The sequence below is a fragment of the Chaetura pelagica genome, unplaced genomic scaffold (genome assembly GCF_000747805.2).
Source record: "Chaetura pelagica isolate M959 unplaced genomic scaffold, ChaPel_1.0 scaffold83, whole genome shotgun sequence".
Lineage (NCBI taxonomy): Eukaryota > Metazoa > Chordata > Aves > Apodiformes > Apodidae > Chaetura > Chaetura pelagica.
This window is the reverse complement of record NW_009952893.1, coordinates 7667382-7685022: the sequence shown is the minus strand read 5'-3', so window position 1 is coordinate 7685022 and position 17641 is coordinate 7667382. Positions and strand designations below refer to the sequence as shown.

At 37.8% G+C, this 17641-nt stretch overlaps 1 protein-coding gene across 2 annotated transcripts in view; it reads right to left on the bottom strand.

Moving 5' to 3' along the window:
* Window positions 1-436: 436 nt before the first annotated feature.
* Window positions 437-17641, bottom strand: part of HNF4G (hepatocyte nuclear factor 4, gamma) — a 19506-nt gene continuing 2301 nt past the window's right edge. Inside the window, exons 2-11 of one of the 2 annotated variants that reach the window (XM_009995584.1) lie at window positions 16991-16997; window positions 16690-16854; window positions 14800-14894; window positions 12005-12111; window positions 7852-8007; window positions 4087-4174; window positions 1978-2130; window positions 1558-1794; window positions 962-1084; window positions 437-555 (exon numbers count right to left, since the gene is read on the bottom strand). In XM_009995584.1, coding sequence (XP_009993886.1) covers window positions 437-555; window positions 962-1084; window positions 1558-1794; window positions 1978-2130; window positions 4087-4174; window positions 7852-8007; window positions 12005-12111; window positions 14800-14894; window positions 16690-16854; window positions 16991-16997 — 1250 coding nt within the window. Of the gene's footprint in view, window positions 556-961; window positions 1085-1557; window positions 1795-1977; window positions 2131-4086; window positions 4175-7851; window positions 8008-12004; window positions 12112-14799; window positions 14895-16689; window positions 16859-16990; window positions 16998-17641 lie in introns of both variants that reach the window. The other variant, XM_009995583.1, reaches the window with a different exon arrangement.

The following is a 17641-nucleotide window of genomic DNA, read 5'->3' as shown; positions in this document are numbered from 1 at the left end:
TAAAACAACAACAACTAAAACAGAAAATAAAAAATTAACCTGTGCAGTTAAAAGATCTAAAAATAATACCAGCCCCTATACATGTTTGTCAGACTGCAGTGTCCACAGTTATAGTTGTACATGGCAGTCAGAACAATGAGTATTGCTTTCCAAATCATGAGGTGCTTTAAAAAACACCCACAGTAGTGTCTGCTGAGGAAGTAATTTCTTTTATCATCCTGAGATTTTACATGTGCAAGTGTCCTACCAATTTATCTAGTGCATTAAAAGGAAGAAAGGAAGGAGGCAGGCAGGCAGGCAGGAAGGAAGGAAGGAAGGAAGGAAGGAAGGAAGGAAGGAAGGAAGGAAGGAAGGAAGGAAGGAAGGAAGGAAGGAAGGAAGGAAGGAAGGAAGGAAGGAAGGAAGGAAGGAAGGAAGGAAGGAAGGCAGAGAAACATCACAATGGTTTTGGTTTCAAAATAGATTGCTGTGCAATGACTGAAGCCTGATTTGTAGACATTTTGTATTCTTGTCCAGAGCCTTGAGGAGGTGAAGGTAATGGAGTTTCTGGAGTTGCTGAAAAAGAACATAGAAAGAATTATGTATTATTTCTTCTGACCTATTCTGCACACACATAGACCTAGTACTGCCCCAAAAGAAAGTTCTGGTACATTTGGCATGTTAGGTAAATAGGGTAATTTAGCTATCAGAATTTTCAGTTTATTAAAAATTGTTCATGTGAAACCAATGATATATCAGAATGGTGATGAATTTTTAAAGATAAATTAAATTTCTGTCAAAGTTTCTCACTTAACACTGTTTACATATATGTATGCATATATATACATTTTTAATGCAGAATTATTTTAATTTAAGAATAATGATGAAATAACTCTGAGTGCTGACAGGCCATCATTCTAATTAATATTTTTAACTGTAGTAGTGAAATGTTATGGCAGAAGGCTAACTTGCAACTACTTACAAATCTGTTCTGTATGTACAGGAGCAGACATTGAACTTATGAGGATAGTTTGGCCAGTTAATGGATCTTGGGCTAAGTGAGGATGTACTGGATGATGCATATGACTGGCATCATTAGAAGTACCTGCAAAAATAACATGAACACACATCAATGCAAAAGAGCATGTTGTTGCCAGCTATTTATACTGCAATAATTACATTTCTATAGAGCAAATATTTTTATTGGTAATTTGAATAATTGCTTCTGGGTATTTATTAAACAATTTAAGCAGACTTCAACCATATTAAGTACTGTGTTTATTTTTACTGTTTTGACTGCATTAACAGTGGATTTCATGAAATATTTGTAAGGAATCTTCCATCTGCCTAGGAAATTGTATGTCTAGATACCCAACAATGACTGAGAAGTACACAGCACAATCTAAGGTTGCAGAGATGAGCAGCCAAGACAAGAAGGCTTTATCTAGCAATCATATGACTCAAAGCTTGGCCACTAAGGTGTGGCTGAAGGGTTTGCTTACATCATGATTCTCTCAACATCCCAGTATACTAAATTCAACATAACAACATGGTAAATTTAAGAAGCTGTTAGCTTACCTCCCAATAACATTTCCTGAAGCAAACTGTCAATTTTAACAATTCCAAACAGTTTAACCAATTGTATTTGCTCAATCATTTGCCAAGTGATGCTCTGGAGTGTAGGCAGTAGAAGCAGAAGTTCTCCAAATCTTCCTCGGGAGTCGTACTGACGGTCGTTAATATAATCTTCTAAACTGATCTGAACTTGGAACCGCATGTTCTTAATCTTCATTGGATTACTCAGTCCCTTTGCATCTTAAAAAATGACAAAAACTTATGGTCAAGGCAGATTATGATTTGGGAGGAGCATCTTGCTTTTTTCCATTTTCTTTTTTTTCCATTCAGATCAATAAGATGAGCAGATGCTACATCAACAAAAATTACTTTCAGTATAATCGCATGTACAATAATTCTGAGAGGGTTTTTTTGAAAAGGTACCTGGATCAAAAAACACAATTGCCTTCAAGCAAGCGTACTCATTGTCATCTATTTGAATTTCCTGGAAGGGTCGAACTAGTTCATCTAGAATCCGATTTGCCACTCGGCTGATCTCTACCTCAGTGCTGTTGCGATGGATTATGTAATTGTTGCCTTGGAGAGAAAGAAAGCCAAGATATGGATTGATATACAGACTTTGATGTAATGTGCTTGATGTAATTCATTTTCAAAAACACCTTCTTTTTTCTTCTTAATCAAATTATTTAATATTTTTAAACTAATAACTGTATCATACAGAACTGTTCTTTGCAAGTACAGCAAAGACTATTCCATACTCGAAAACTGAAGCATGGAGCAAGCAGGTCTTTTTCTTTACATAAATCTTAACATTTCCTTTTCCCCCATGAAATTCATATATCCCAAGCCAATTGATTTGTATTTGTCAATGGACAAAAAAGCCTTCTGCAAATGAGGCACCAGAAATGTTTCTAACAGATGCTTCTGTTATTTCTAATAAAGTTTAGAAGCCTCTTAAAATTTTCAGTAATGAATTAATTTTTCCTGCTTCTTTAATTTTAAATTTTGGTTTTGGGGGAGACTTCATCATGGCATTGTAATTCACCTTCTGTCTAGAAATCTTCTAACAGAAGTCATGAGAACAGTGGAAGAGTCATTGATCTTCCAGAACCCACCAAGCAGTTTTTGAAATAAAATATTATTATTATATCCCAACACATCCATGCCAAAATGACTCATACAGGAATCTCCCTTCAAGAATCAGAAATAACCCTTGGAGCCTCAAATTGTTTCTTCTTTCTCTATACATGGTGATGTTGAGTATTGTTTTCTGCTTTCTCATTATTTGTCCCTACTACCCATTAATCCAATAAAACATTCAAATGTTTTCTTTTTATATCTGTTAATTTTAACAGTAAAACTATGTCTAGAGGAAGATCTGTGTTAAGAAGGTAATTTGCCCAGTATTTAATTTGAAAGGATTGCTGGTTAAAGTAGTAACTCCAGAACAAGCCCCTCCTGTCCCTTTAGTTCTCTGATAGGTGTAAAAATAAATTCAAGCTCACTAAGAGCTATGAAAAGGTAGGTGCAAAGAGGAAGGAGAAAGAATATCAGAAAACCCTCTTGTACCACACCATCAATGAAGAAACTAGTGGGAGTCCATATTCCATATACCCTTGCCTCCCATCAAACATACTGCCCAAGAAAGCCTGCACATTTTCTTACAAAACAGCCCAAGTGATGTACCTGTTTAATGAGACCATTTTTGGCAGAGTGCACTTCATACTGGCAGAGTATTGTGTCTGACAGTGCCAACAAATGCCTCATCACATCACTACATGCACAGGGACACATCTCATTATAGTACTGTGCCTCTCTGCTGTGTGAATGAAGGGAAGACACGCTTCCACCACATGACAATGTCCCCTTCCCTAGCAGCCATGCTTTCTTTACATAACCCAGTGAAGGAGCCATTTTAAGTGACCAAGAATACTCTTATGCAGATATGTAAAAATGACCCATCACTGTGTCATGGATATCCCATCTGCCACATGGCAGGGGACAAGAGACATGCGGTTCACATGATGGCCACATGGCAACTGTCAAGGAAGCAGTGAGAATGCTCTTGGGGAAAAAAAAAAAAATAAAAATAATGTAGGGAAGCAGGCTGTCCAATTTTCTAGACTGTACAATCTTCTATGACTATATCGAAGTGCTCTTTAGAAACCTCCATATACATGCTTTCATCAAGACTGAAATAAGTACATGGGCAAAGGATTTTTATTGATTGCTGTTTTGTTCTGGGTTTTTTTATGGGACAAAAGTGCAGAAAGTATGCAGATGTAAAGAGTTGATTTGCCAGGAACTTCCTTGTGTTTTCTTGTATCCAATAAACCTTTAGTCATATTAAATCACAGGAAACCGTCCACCTGCTTTCTCCGGACACATGACTTTATGTCATTAATAGCTACTTAGCATTCACAGAACGCATTGTTTTGATTGTGCCAGAACAGTTGTCCCACTTAAGTGATTACATGGTTGCTAATGTACTATAACATCATCATTATTAATTAAAACAAAACCAATATTTACCTAAAAGCAAAATGTCCTTATACACCATGGACCGTTTTGCTGCTCCAAGCAACAGGTGTTCCCCAGCATGTGCTCTTAGCAGGGCAACCTCAAGAAAAAAAAACCAACACCAGACTCATTAGAAGAAAAAGCAGTAAGTTCCGATAAGTGCAAAATAAATGAGGTTGTATATTACCATGAGCGTATTCAGCTATAGGTACGTGTTTAAGACTGTTAAGATTCTAATGTGAAATGTAAAGTGAATGTAGAAACCTTAACACTGTGCTAACAGCCCACTGTAATTAAATTGTCAACCTCTATCACTTCTGCCATTTGGTATAGATTTTAAACATACAGCTCTGCAAAACACATCACAATAAATACAATACTTGCATTTATTTCCTAGTGCTTATGTCCTTAACAAAGTTTTGTCTGGAATTTTGATTTGATGCTAAAGACACTGGAGGGCTGGAATGAGCTGTTTCAGTGAATTTGGCACTACCACCATTTTATTTTTCCCACCTTGCACCAAAAATGTATATGGCATTTAGAAGAATTTTTTCCCAACAAAGCCAGATATGCTAAAATATCCACTACTGTCAACAAAGAAGAAACCTGAGTCATGCTAGGAAGGCACTTAAAAATGTGGTCATTAATTTAGTCTTTACCACCTATTTACTGTCATTTGTTTTTCTTGTCTGCTTGAAACTTCAGTACTGGCCTATATTTCCCCTAGGAATTCCCCTCCTGGCAAGTATTTTCCTATGCATCCAATTCAACACTTAAGGAATGACCTAAAGATACAGAGCACCTAGGAGTGCTCAATGTGTTAAGACTTCTCAGGTTCTCAGTAGAGTTAGCTTCTCTGCTCTGGCCTGCCCTGTGCTTTGAAAATCAGGCTGTCTTCCAGATCAGGAATTGGTTCTTCAAAACCAGATGGTTAATTTAATAAATAAATGCACAATTCCCCTTACAAAGAGGCTATCACAAACGCAAAAGTGGCATTTGTTTTAACACTTGATACCTTTGTCACTACTCTACTAAGGTAATTAAGGTTCCAGAGTACTTCCCAACACATACTCTTCAAGCACTGCAGGGGTGTTTTCAGCCTACCTGTCTAAGCCGATTTTAATTTGAATAAAAAAATAAAAAAAAATACAGACAGGAACTTTTTAATGAATTCTGCTCCCTTCTTTTTTCTTTCATGCTATCTTAACAATAAAAACAGCAATATTTTTGCTTGCTTTTGTTGCCTTCATGTTGTTAATATATTTAAAATTCTCCTCCTCATTTTAACTTATTCCAGTATGTTCTTGTGCTCACATAGTCTGTGGGTCTGCAAAGACAACATTAAGCTCCTATTTTGGAGGAAGAGTATGAGGGACCAAGCTCATTCTGTGTCTCAAACACAAGGATGATCTAACCCTTCTCGCAGGATTTTGTTAAAAACTGAGGGACTGAAGTGGCAAAAAGGAGGAATTACTCAATTCCACTTCATAGAGTCATTTTCAAGCTGAATCAGATTTGGACTGGAAACAAGAGATCCTGAGCCATGAATTAACCTCCTGAGTTGGAAGGGACCTTAAAGATCATCTAGTTCCACCCCCCATGCATCGGCAGGGACATCTTGTAGTAGATCAGGTTTTTCAGGGCCCCATCCAACCTGCCCTTGAACACTTCCAGGGATGGGGCTTCCACACCTTCCCTGGGCAGCCTGTTCCAGTGTCTCCCCATCCTCACCCTAAAGGATTTCCTCCTAATGTCTAACCTAAATCTCCCTTCTTCCAGTTCTGATCCATTACCTCTTGTCCTCTCTCCCTCTGTCTTTCCTGTAGGCCCCCTTCAAGCACTGGAAGACCACTGTAAGGTCTCCTCAGAGCCATCTCTTCTCCAGGCTGAACAACACTAACTCTCTCAGCCTGTCCTTGTAGGAGAGGTGCTCCAGTCTTTGGATCATCTGTGTGGCTCTTTGGACTTTCTCCATGAGCTCCATAATCTTCTTATGTTGGGGGCTCCAGAACTGGATACAATCCTCAAGGTGGAGTCTCATGAGAGCTGAGTAAAAGGAGAGAATCACCTCCTTTGACTTGCTGGCCACGCTTCTTTTAATGCAGCCCAGGACATAGTTGGATTTCTGGGCTGCAAGTGCACACAGCTGGCTCTTGTTGAGCTTCTTGTCCACCATCACTCCCAGGTCCTTCTCCTCAAAATTGTTTTCAATCCATTCTCCACACAGACTTTATTTGTTCTTGGGATTGCCCCAACCCAGGTGCCGGACCTTGCACTTGGCCTGGTTAAACTTCATGCGGTTTGCACAAGCCCGTGTCTCAAGCCTTTCTGACATCCCTTCCCTCCAGCGTGTTGACCTCACCACACACTTTGTTGTTTTTGGCAAACTTGCTGAGGGTGCACTCAAAGCCACTGTCCATGTCACCCACAAAGATGTGAAATAGCACCGGTCCAAGTACTGACCCTTGGGGAATACCACTCATCACAGGTTTCCATCTGGACATTGGGCCATTGATTACCATTCTCTGAGTGTGACCACCCAGCCAGTTGGATCCATCCATCGAACCTTTACTGTTGTAGTGTTGATCCCAGGATGTCATGTGGGACAGTGTCAAAGGCTTTGCACACGTCCAGGTAGTTGCTGCTCCTTTGTCCACTGACGCTGTGCCTCCATCGTAGAAGGCCACTAAATTAGTCAGGCAGGATTTTTCCCTGTTGAAGCCATGTTAGCTGTCACCAATCACCCCTTTGTTTTCCACGTGCCTTGGGAAGAGCGTTCAGGGGGATCTGCTCCATGATCTTGCCAGGCATAGAGGTGAGACTGACTGGTCTGTATTTCCCTGGGTCTTCCTTTTTTTCCCTTCCTGAAAATGGGAGTTATATTTCCCCTTTTCCAGTCAGTAGGGATTTCTCCAAACTGCAAAGACTTTTGAAACATGACGGACAGAGGCTTTGCAACTCCGTCAGCCAGTTCCTTCAGGATGGTGTGACCAGTGCCCTTGCCGGTGAAGACTGAGGCGAAGTAGTCATTGAGTACCTCAGCCTTCCCTATGTCCTGCATGGCCAGGTCTCCAGTTTCCTTCTGAAGTGGGCCTACAGCTTCCCTCATCTTCCTCTTATTGCTGTCATACATTGAGAAACCTTTCCTGTTATTCTTAACATCCCTGGCCAGATACAACTCTATCTGTGCTTTGGCCTTCCTTACCTGATCCCTTGCTTCTCTGATAGCTTGTCTGTACTGCCCCCAGGATACCCAGCCCTGCTTCCACTCTCTGTATACCTTGTTTTTACACGTAACTCTGTCCAGAAGCATCTTGCAATCAGTATGTTTGGCATTTTTTTAAGGTTCTAATAGCTTTTTTTGTTTCTTGCAAGTGAGGAAGACCTGCTTCAAATTAAATAGCACACTGTCTTAAGCCATATTATAATGCAAAGTGAACATGAAATTAATACTATGCAAAGTGAGAAAAAAGCATGGCTTTTTAATAAGATTTTTTTTCATTTTTGAATGCAGCTTGTTATCTCAGCTTCCAAAAGAATATAGAACACCAAAATACATAGTCATTTACTGCTTCTTTTTGTTAACATGCTAGAACTTTATCAGTTTCCTCTGATTTTTTGTGGTAGTGCTACTTCAAAACTTTACATTTTAAGATGATGTGTCTAGCTCCCAGCTCTATTTGATCAGACAAAACCCCAGCATTTAATTGTAACATTTACATATCACAGAAATAATATCACAATAACTGAAATTGTCTCTTTGGTCTCCTGTTATACCTGGTCATCCAGTGGTAATTCACAGAAGCCTGGAATGTATTTAGCCCATTCCACCAGGACCAAAAGTTGTTGTTTCATAGATTCACAGACATCGCTAATACTAGCAATCTTCTTAACATTTATGTCAGTGCTAGCACCAGGACTGGTGACTGAGATCTGCACATAGTGAGAGAAAAAAAACAACAACAAACACAACAAAAACAATGTTACATTTAATATAATTGCATTTTCACTGGTTAAGAGCATATTTAAGAAAAAAAACTACAGCAGTAATAATGTATACACTAGAGAAATTCCTTGACCATACAAACCATTAGTCTGCACATAAATTATAAAATTTTATTTCTCATTATTACCAGTATGTATTACAGTATGTCAAAAATTGCCCTATTCACATCATGATACAAAATCTTGGCATTCAAAAATATGATCTGAAATATGCCAGAGTCCTTATTATTTGTAAAGGGGAGGCATGGTGTGCTTTTTTTTTTTAGAAATGGTTGACACTTCATTTCAGAAGTAGAAAGAGCTCATAGGAGCATGCAGTAACATTAAGGGCAAAGAAAGAGAGAGATGAAGGGGTAACATGTTCCAGTGAAAAGATGAGTATCATTAACTTCAGAAAGCAACACAGGGGGGTTTAAGTGCTTGGAGGAGAATGGTTTGTAATCATGAAGTAGCAGTATAGGTGGAGGCCTCAGATGTTTCAGAGCAAATGTAAAGGACATGAATGTGCATTAGACCACCTGCAGTGAACAGTGTTCTGTGAAATAAGAAGAGAGTAATATATTTCTGGGCCTGAAGCTGGGGTACTTCCACACAATCCCTGAGCCAAATCCTGAAATTCTTAATGACTTTTCAAGGAAAGGAACTAAACCAGGCTTGCTCCTAAGCCAGGCAGGAAAAATTACTTGAGGTAAAACCAAGCCTCAGAAGAGAACGTCAGGTTATAGCTGCTATCATACCAGGGAAGAAAAAGAAGAAAAGGAAAACAACAGAAAAAAAAAAACCACACAAAAAAACCCAACACCACCACAAAAACCCACCACAAGCCAAACAACAACAACAACAAAAAACCCACCAAAAAAACCCACAAAACCCCTCCTCAAAAAATGCAAGATTGATGATAATAATCATAATAGAAAGAAGACAAAGATGATGCTGAAGAAGAAGAAGAAAAAAAAGAACAAGAAAAAGGAAAAGAAAAAGGAAAAGGAAAAGGAGAAGGAAAAGGAAAAGGAAAAGGAGGAAAAGAGAATCCCACAACAACAGAACCCCATCACTGTACAAGGCCTATGAAACTGACTTTCACTTTACCTTTTTATTACAGAAAGCAAACTCACAAAATTCTGTAGTTTGACTATGTTCCCCACTCCTTCCTCAAAAAAAAAGAATTGTTTGATCTTCCAATTGATCTCCCAATACTGTGTACCTTCAGATTTCAGGATGGAGGATATTAATTAGGTTGACTCCTGCCAGATCATTCCCAGATCCATGTTAAATGCCTTGGTTGGATCTGTGGTGAAACTCTATTATCCCTGGGTTGTCAAAAGGAGATGCACTTCTGAACTAAAACTCAGTGCTTCCCACTGAAAACAGCTTAGATATTAATGGCAGTTAACCAGATGAACATTCGTTTTCAGGGGAATACAACAGATAGGCAAGTGAAAAAATCCTCAGACACATAATTCAAAGGCTATCACGTAGGAAAAAAAAGGTTAGCTATTGTGTCTTTGTAGGCAGAACATTTGTGAAAGCCCTGTAATCAGGTGTCCATTTCTGGCATCTCTTCTAACAAAACAGAGCTGAAGATACTGAACACATTTAGCTGAAAGATACCAGAATTATGAAGTCTAAAAAACCTCCAGTCCAGAAAGAGAAATACTTTAAGTTTTCCACAAGTATAACAGGAGTCTTGACCATGATTCAGCAGTACCTACACAGAGAAGAGAGTTCTGATAGCAGGAGACACACTGGTCTACCAGAAAAAGATACCAGCATGTACCAACTAGAAGTTAATTCACAAAGGTAAAGAACAGGCAGATTTTTTAACCATTACAGTTACTAACTCATGAACTTAATACCCTGTCTTGTCCTTTCTTTAATGTCTTTTAATCAAAGCTATGCACTTTTATAAAATTACATCTTATAGGAAAAACTATAGACTTGGTGCTAAAATTACTTGGTGAACTTCGGAGGATTTGTGGGATGACTCCCGTGGAGTTAATTATGACCTCATAGGGCTGCATCTCTTCACAAGAATACGAAACTGTGAACTTTTCTCTGTTTCTCTGTTCATTTGACCTACCTCTCATTTCTAGGGAGTCGCTGACTTCACAGAACCACAGACCAGCCCAGGTTGGAAAGGAACTCAAAAGATCATCTCATCCAACCTTTGGTGGGAAAGGGAGCCTAGATGAGATTATCCAGCACTCTGTCCAATTACATCTAGAAAACCTCCAGTGATGGGGACTCCACCACATCCCTGGAAAGGTTGTTCCAGTTATTGAGTTTTTGCACTGTAAAAAATTTCTTTCATACGTGAAGATGAAACCTATCCCAATGCAACCTGTACCCAGGTTGTTGAATATGACAATATAACACTCTATCCCTGTTGTCCTGAGAACCATAACAGACATGTCTTTACTCCTACGAGAGTCCAACTTACACAGTCCAGGAAGCCTCTCCTGGATCTGTAGGAGAAACACTGTACATGGACTATTTCACCCTGTAACTTCAGGGACAAAATAATTAATTTTCTCTATTTTAATATGAAATTTTTTAAAGAAACTAATGCCACCTTCTTCCTCATTTCATAGCTGAATGACTTTTCAATGATTTGTGACACTATCACCTCCACCAAGTCTCTCCTCAGGACTGAACTCATCTTACAGATCCATTGACTGAGAGAAAACCAAAGAATTTTAAGACTACTTTTCCATCATGTTAATGTGACCCCTTGGTCTTTGAGGCCAAGGCTGTATCTTCACATACGCTTGGCATAGTGGGAGCAATTCTCTCCTACTACAACATACCCAATAACAAGTAGAATAAATTTGTGTGTATATACAAGATGATGTATTAGGCCAGGAATCTACCAGCTAAGAAGAACTTTGTAGCAGGAAAAGCTAAGGATGTGATTTTGTTTCAGATAGCTCTTACTCCTGAGTTGCATATACCAGCTGGAAATTATTAAGGGAGTAAAGCTAAACAAAACAAAGAGCACAATAATCAAGTTCAAAGAATTACTAAGGAGGTAAAAATAGGTATATTTTTCATACTATAGAGGTATGAAAGGTAAAAAGGTCCATTATATTCATTTAGTCTGCCCAGACATGCAATATGTGCCAAAGACTATCACCCAGCAATTCCTGCATCAATTCTTTACAGATAGTTCCACCCTAAAAGAAATGCTGATAAAGGATGAGATTACAAAACATTTGGGGATGTATAAATCAGTCAGCATGAAATCATAAAGGTGGCAGTTAAATCCTAAGTAAGTTAGTAAGAGGTGCAAGAATGCAGAATCAATGACCATGATTTATCTGAGGTGCAGAAAAGGACTGGAGACTGTTCCGATCAGCAATTGATTGCATAGGAGAAAAGAAAAAAAAAAAAAGAAAAAAAAAGGAAAATGAAGTTCAGATGAGACAAAGACAATTTAAAAGGGAGATGTGAATAGACTCTGCATTTGGAACATTTCTTTTTGCCTTATTTATAATGTCTAAGGATATTAAAAATGAGATTTTCAAAGGAATATAAGGAAATGAGTGTCCACACCTCTTTGAACGTAATGGCTTTGGACAATTTTTTCCCTAATATTTCATGGGAAATCCAGCCTCAAGGATAGATAGATGCCACCAGCTGCCTGAGACAGCAAGTGATTTAAAAGCAGTAAGAACCATAAAGCTTTATTAAGAAAGGTGTCTAGGACATATTGTCCTGGACAAAGTAGAATTTTATTTTTTTTAACTTTGCTTTAAGAATGTATTCTCTGATTCATTCTTTCATTACAAAGAGGAAGCTAGGTACATTCTGGAAGAAGAAAAACGTAATCATAATAAATATATTTAATACAATAAGAAACTGGAAAGTAATTTTAGAAAAAAATGGTTCAAAAGTCATTAAATAATTTTGTGGTAGATCTCAGTACCTGACGGGAGAGTGTCTCAGCTTGTGACAATGTGCTAATAGAGGGAATGTTGCAGCCATCAAAAGTGTTTCTTCTCGTACTTATCCTGTCCCGTTCATTTTGTACAGCTGGAAAAGAATAATAATCCCATTTATTGACTTGTAGACACTGACAGACAGTATAATTTCTGAAGTTTACTAGATAACTAGATGACTCAAAAGGGCTGAGATTTAAAAAAAAAAAAGCCTTGTGTTTTTAATAATAAAGAAGGATGACAATACATGTTTACGGTCTTTATTCGTATATTGTTTGCCTGTAAAAACTATGCATAACTCATTGTAAATAGATACTGAATTATCAGCACTTTTGTGGCTGGCTTTACTAGAGTAAAATCTCTTTCTTCCCTTGAAAAAAGGCATCAAAAAGTTTCAGGCAGGTGAGTTTTGTCTCATGGGGTCCAAAAAACGGCAGCTCAAAGTGCTTGGGATAAGGAATCCTTAATCAGCACATGCAAGGCTTATGAAGCAACACAGCTTACTTTTGAATGGAAGGAAGAAGAAAAAAAACCTATCACATACATTTTTCTAAAATCTAGATCATTTCCAAGGTTAGGCCAAGGGTAAAAAAAAATAAAAAAAATGGTGCTGATCAAAATCTTTTTATTGCACAAGGAATCTCATAATCTTTTAAGAGCAGCAGCTTTATTTCCAAAGATATGTTTGCTATTTTCTGGGAAACAATCTGCATTACAGAATTTAGAAATAGTACCAAAGGCTTCAATAAAATAAATAAAATATTCTATACACAGAATAGTTTTCAGGTTTTATCTGAACAATGCAGTATTCCAGAGGTGTACTAACTTTTTGCCAAGGACACTCACTGATGGGACTTTTATTAAGGTCACAGTAAGAAATGTAGCACAGTGATAAACACAAAGTGCTAAATGTTCATGAAGACAGGAAACAAAAAAATATAACCTGTTTTAAAAGAATGAAGAAAAAAAACATTCACTGCCTCTCAGCAGCCTAAGTGATACACAGAAAATTAAAATGAGGCCAGAGCTGACTAGAATTAGAAAAATTAGTAAGTTACTCTGACAATCACTAGGAAGTCATTGATAGAGCACTTTGAGAATCATAGGGAAATGCTTCCATTTTCTCCTGCATATGCACAATTTTGGATTATTAGACTGGATTGTCTGCCTTACTAAAGCTTTTTTGTCAGTTCAGGCTAAAAATGCCTTAAACACAGACTCCATGAGGAAGGGCGAATATCTTCTCAAAAAGGGCTTGTGTAGCTTTTACCAGCTAAAGTGTTTTTCATCTTTGCCCTGAAGAAAAGGAAGAGATTTCCTAGAAACAAACTGAGAAACTATCATATAGACTATGATATACTTATGCTACAAGACATTCCTGGATGGTACAGAGAGGTATATAGCAACACACAAGCAGTGAAATTTACAGTTCAGCATCTTGAATTATTTTAGCACTAAGAAACCTTGAATAAACATGGCTTGGACACAACGAATAATGGAAGTTTTATAGGTATTGGGAACCAGAGGAGGCATAGTGGTGTAAATTACATTAAAAGTTTTGTGCAGGATGTATCTTCACTTCATAAACATGTGTCAGCATCGTGCCTGATGGCAATGTCAGCTAGCCATGCACAGGGATGCACTAGCATCTTGAGGGAAGTGCTTATTGCTCTGTTTTGGGCTCCCCAGTACACAGAAGATGCTGGGAAACTGGGCAGTGTCCAGTGGAGGGCTATGGAGTTGTAACCCACAAGGCAAAGCAGAGACAGATGTCTTGATGTGGAAAAGAAAGCTCCAAGGTGGAGGTGGGAGTCCGATTTCTGTACTTTAGAGAAATGGAGTCAGATTCTTCTCAGATGCACAGTGAGAGGACAAGAGGCAATGAACACTATTCTAATTTCAGTGAGACATATTCCAATCAGATACAAGGAAAAAATCTTCCTTGGGTGGTCAAGCACTGGAAGAAGCTGCTGAGAGATGCTGTGGAATCTCACCTCTCAAGGACTGTATAAGCCTGGCTGGACAGGGTTCCAAGCAACCTGACTGAACCTAGAAGTTAGCCGTGCTTTAAATGGGGGCCAGGACTAGACTACTTCCATATGTTCCTTCTGAGCTAAACTATTCCTTTATTCTAGGTTTTGGAAGTCTGTGAAGCTCTGCTTTTTGTAAAACTTTTAAGGCTGCTGTGGATACACAGGCCATCCCTTTTCTTCATGTCAGATTGATAATATATATATACAGTATGTTACTGATTTTAATGGCCCAAATTCCAATGCTAAACTATTCTCACCACTCATTTTTTCACTCAACTTCACACTCCCTCCTCCATCTTAAATGCTTCAAACTTTTACATTTAAGGGAAGAATCAGTACATTATCACTGTCATTACTTAGCTAAGGTGGAAACAAAATATCAGAGAGATATTTTTTCACTCAAATTTAGTAAAAAATCAAATTAAATTCTTGCACTTTGAACTCATCCAGGCTAAGGCTCAACACCTAGAAATCAGTTCATTTGGGTACCAGGATTAATGGATTAAGCAGTTGCAAATTCACTTAAACCCATAGATTTGCTAATACTCCAAATGTTAGAACTGGTTACCTACTTGAAAATTAGATTACACATATTTCACCTCAATATAAAAGCATTTCTCCATCATGAAGGCCTTACAGCATACTTTCCATTGAATGACTCTGCTGCACTTTTTTACAATTTTTATTACATTTTAAAGGTAATATAGATTATTTCTCTTTGTATGCAAAATAATAAATGATTCTATTACCTTCTTTTTTCATTCCGGCTCGAAAACACTTTTTTAAACGACAATATCTGCATTGATTCCTTTTGTCTTTGTCAACAATACATTGCCGGTTGAATCTATCATAGAAAAGAAAAGGTAAATGTATAAAGCGTTAATAAAGCAGCAGCCAGATCATGAAGAAAAAAGCCCCACCAACTGTGGTCTGTCAGAACAAGGTCTATAGCCACGATTTTCTTCTTCTGTTATTTATTTATTAATAATAATTTTGGAGAGATGCTTCATATTTGCTTGGTTTTCAGGAATATATGTGTGTGTAGCAACACTCATTGGAATGGGAAAGTGTGGAAAATTATGGAGTTCTGTGCATCATTTACAACTCAGTTTATCTGTGAGATATGTCAGCAACTGGTTGCATCAAATTGTGGTGAAGAAAATAAAGAAGAAAAGCTACAAATAAAAAAAGGAAAGGTTAGTCAAGGAAAATACCAAATTTCACTGGCATGAAGGAGCCCTTAGTTGCCAAACCAGTACCCTTGGCTGGCAATGTTTACTCCTTCTGGGAGATACCAATGTACAAGGTACATGTTGTTATAATACAGGATGACAAACAGGAAATGGAAGGAAAATTTTCTAACATCACAATGAAGTAAAGACATAAGGAAAAACACAGAGCATGACACTGCAGGAAGGTTTACCCAAGCTCTCATGCACATCTACAGGTGTGCCCAAGGGGAATGTATATGAGCCATCCCCTCCTCTGGGAGATACCAATGTACAAGGTACATGTTGTTATCATTACAGATGACAAACAGGAAATGGAAGGAAAATTTTCTAACATCACAATGAAGTAAAGACATAAGGAAAAACACAGAGCATGACACTGCAGGAAGGTTTACCCAAGCTCTCATGCACATCTACAGGTGTGCCCAAGGGGAATGTATATGAGCCATCCCCTCCTCTCCCTGTTTGCTTTTACCTTTTTGTTGTGCATGTGTTTGTTAGATAATTAGATCTATGCTTTGCAGACATCTTCTTAAAATCACTTTTATCAGCTCTTGTCATACCACTTTAGGGATATGTCTATACTGTATCACTGTGGTATGTCTATGAAGGACAGACTTCCTTATAAGAATATTAAGCAATCAAGGAAGAATGTAGCAAACAACATTTCTAGCAACAAGAAACTTACAAAAAGTTTCCTCCTTTAGAATTTGTCTACTCACAGAGCTTTCCATATATTCTGTGCACGGCTTAAAGCTGACATTTATGGACTCGTGCATGCACAGAGCAATTTGTCAAACATGGTGCACAGAACTGAGGTGTGATAATCTGGGAAGCCAGACATCCAGAAATTAGAAGACTGTCATTGAGATTGAAGGGGGGAAATGATCACTCAAAAGGGCAGTGTGTCACCCATAGTGTGAAGATGTGCAGATGTGCAGATGCACTTGTATAGCCCTTAAAACAAGACTCATGAATATTATACTTTCTATCCAGAAACTGACTTCATAAGGAAAATAATTGAAATTAATCAGTTAAGAATTACACTTTTCACATTGCCAGTGAAAATATGAGAATTTTTCCTTTTCTTTTTTTTTCCCCAAGAGGTGACTTTTTTAATCATAAATAAAAGTGAAACAGCTCTTAAGTGATGTAATGATGTCAACGATATAAAGAGAAATATGGAATTTAGTATCTGGAATGTGTAATATAAAGCAATCCTGAACAAAAGAAATCTTTCCAATCGTATTAATATACCATGAGCCATATCCTCATCAAAAATGCTGGTTAGAATTTGATAAGAAAAACCTGAAAATACTCAGACATAATTATGAAAAGTCTGAAAATGTGTGAATGTAATTTTTGCATAGATTCATTAATTTAGTGCTTCTAGACAAACTTTTGAAATACCTGCATGTATAGACGTGGTTTTTCCGTATACTGCGTCTAAAGAATCCCTTGCATCCATCACAGCTGGACGCACCATAGTGTTTTCCAGTTGCTCGGTCTCCACATATTGCACAGAGGCTGCTGACCCCATTGTCACCAGCATTCATGTTGACAGCTTCTCCTGAACTGTCTGAAGAGAGGCAAGAACAACAGGTAGTTATGGCCAAGACTTTGAACAACCACCCCATGTACAATTTGTGCTTAAATGGAAGCTTTTTCTGACCTTTTCTCTCTTAATGGCCACTTACTCTTTACATAGCACGATGTATCTGATCACATCTGGTTCTTACTCAGATGAACACTTTCAAAGTTACAGAGATCTTAATAGAATTTATGAAGTTGGTGACAATTTTATTCTAAACTCTTCCCAACTGAAAGGGGTTTAAAATTGAAGTGTAACTCTGCATGGATAATGACTTATACGTTCTTAATAACATGAAAGATTCCTTTAGCACAAAGCAATGTTGCCTAATTATCTGGTAAAGATCTCTTATATCAGTTCTGATAGGAACTGGCAATAATTGGCAACTAAGATAAAGTGGAAAAAAAGACAAGACGGCTTTTGAACAATGTTTTAAAAAAAAATAAATCTAAGAGGACTGTCTAAGTGTTATTTCCTTGAACACACCTTGAACACATTATCCAAAGGAACACTGGTGCAGACTTTACATGCACAAAAGTGTATCAGCAATGTGCTTAACAATTAGTCACTGAATATGGTAAACAATACTGAAGAAATTAACCTGAAATCAAAACATACATATTTATTCTTCTTTGAGTCACAACATTCAACAGACATGTTCAAAGAAATAATTGCAAAATAGCTTTTTCTGTTATACTTCTTGTTTTACAAAAGGAAACGCATTTGCGACATATAACTACATTTGTGGTAGCTCACTGGGAGAGGAAAGAG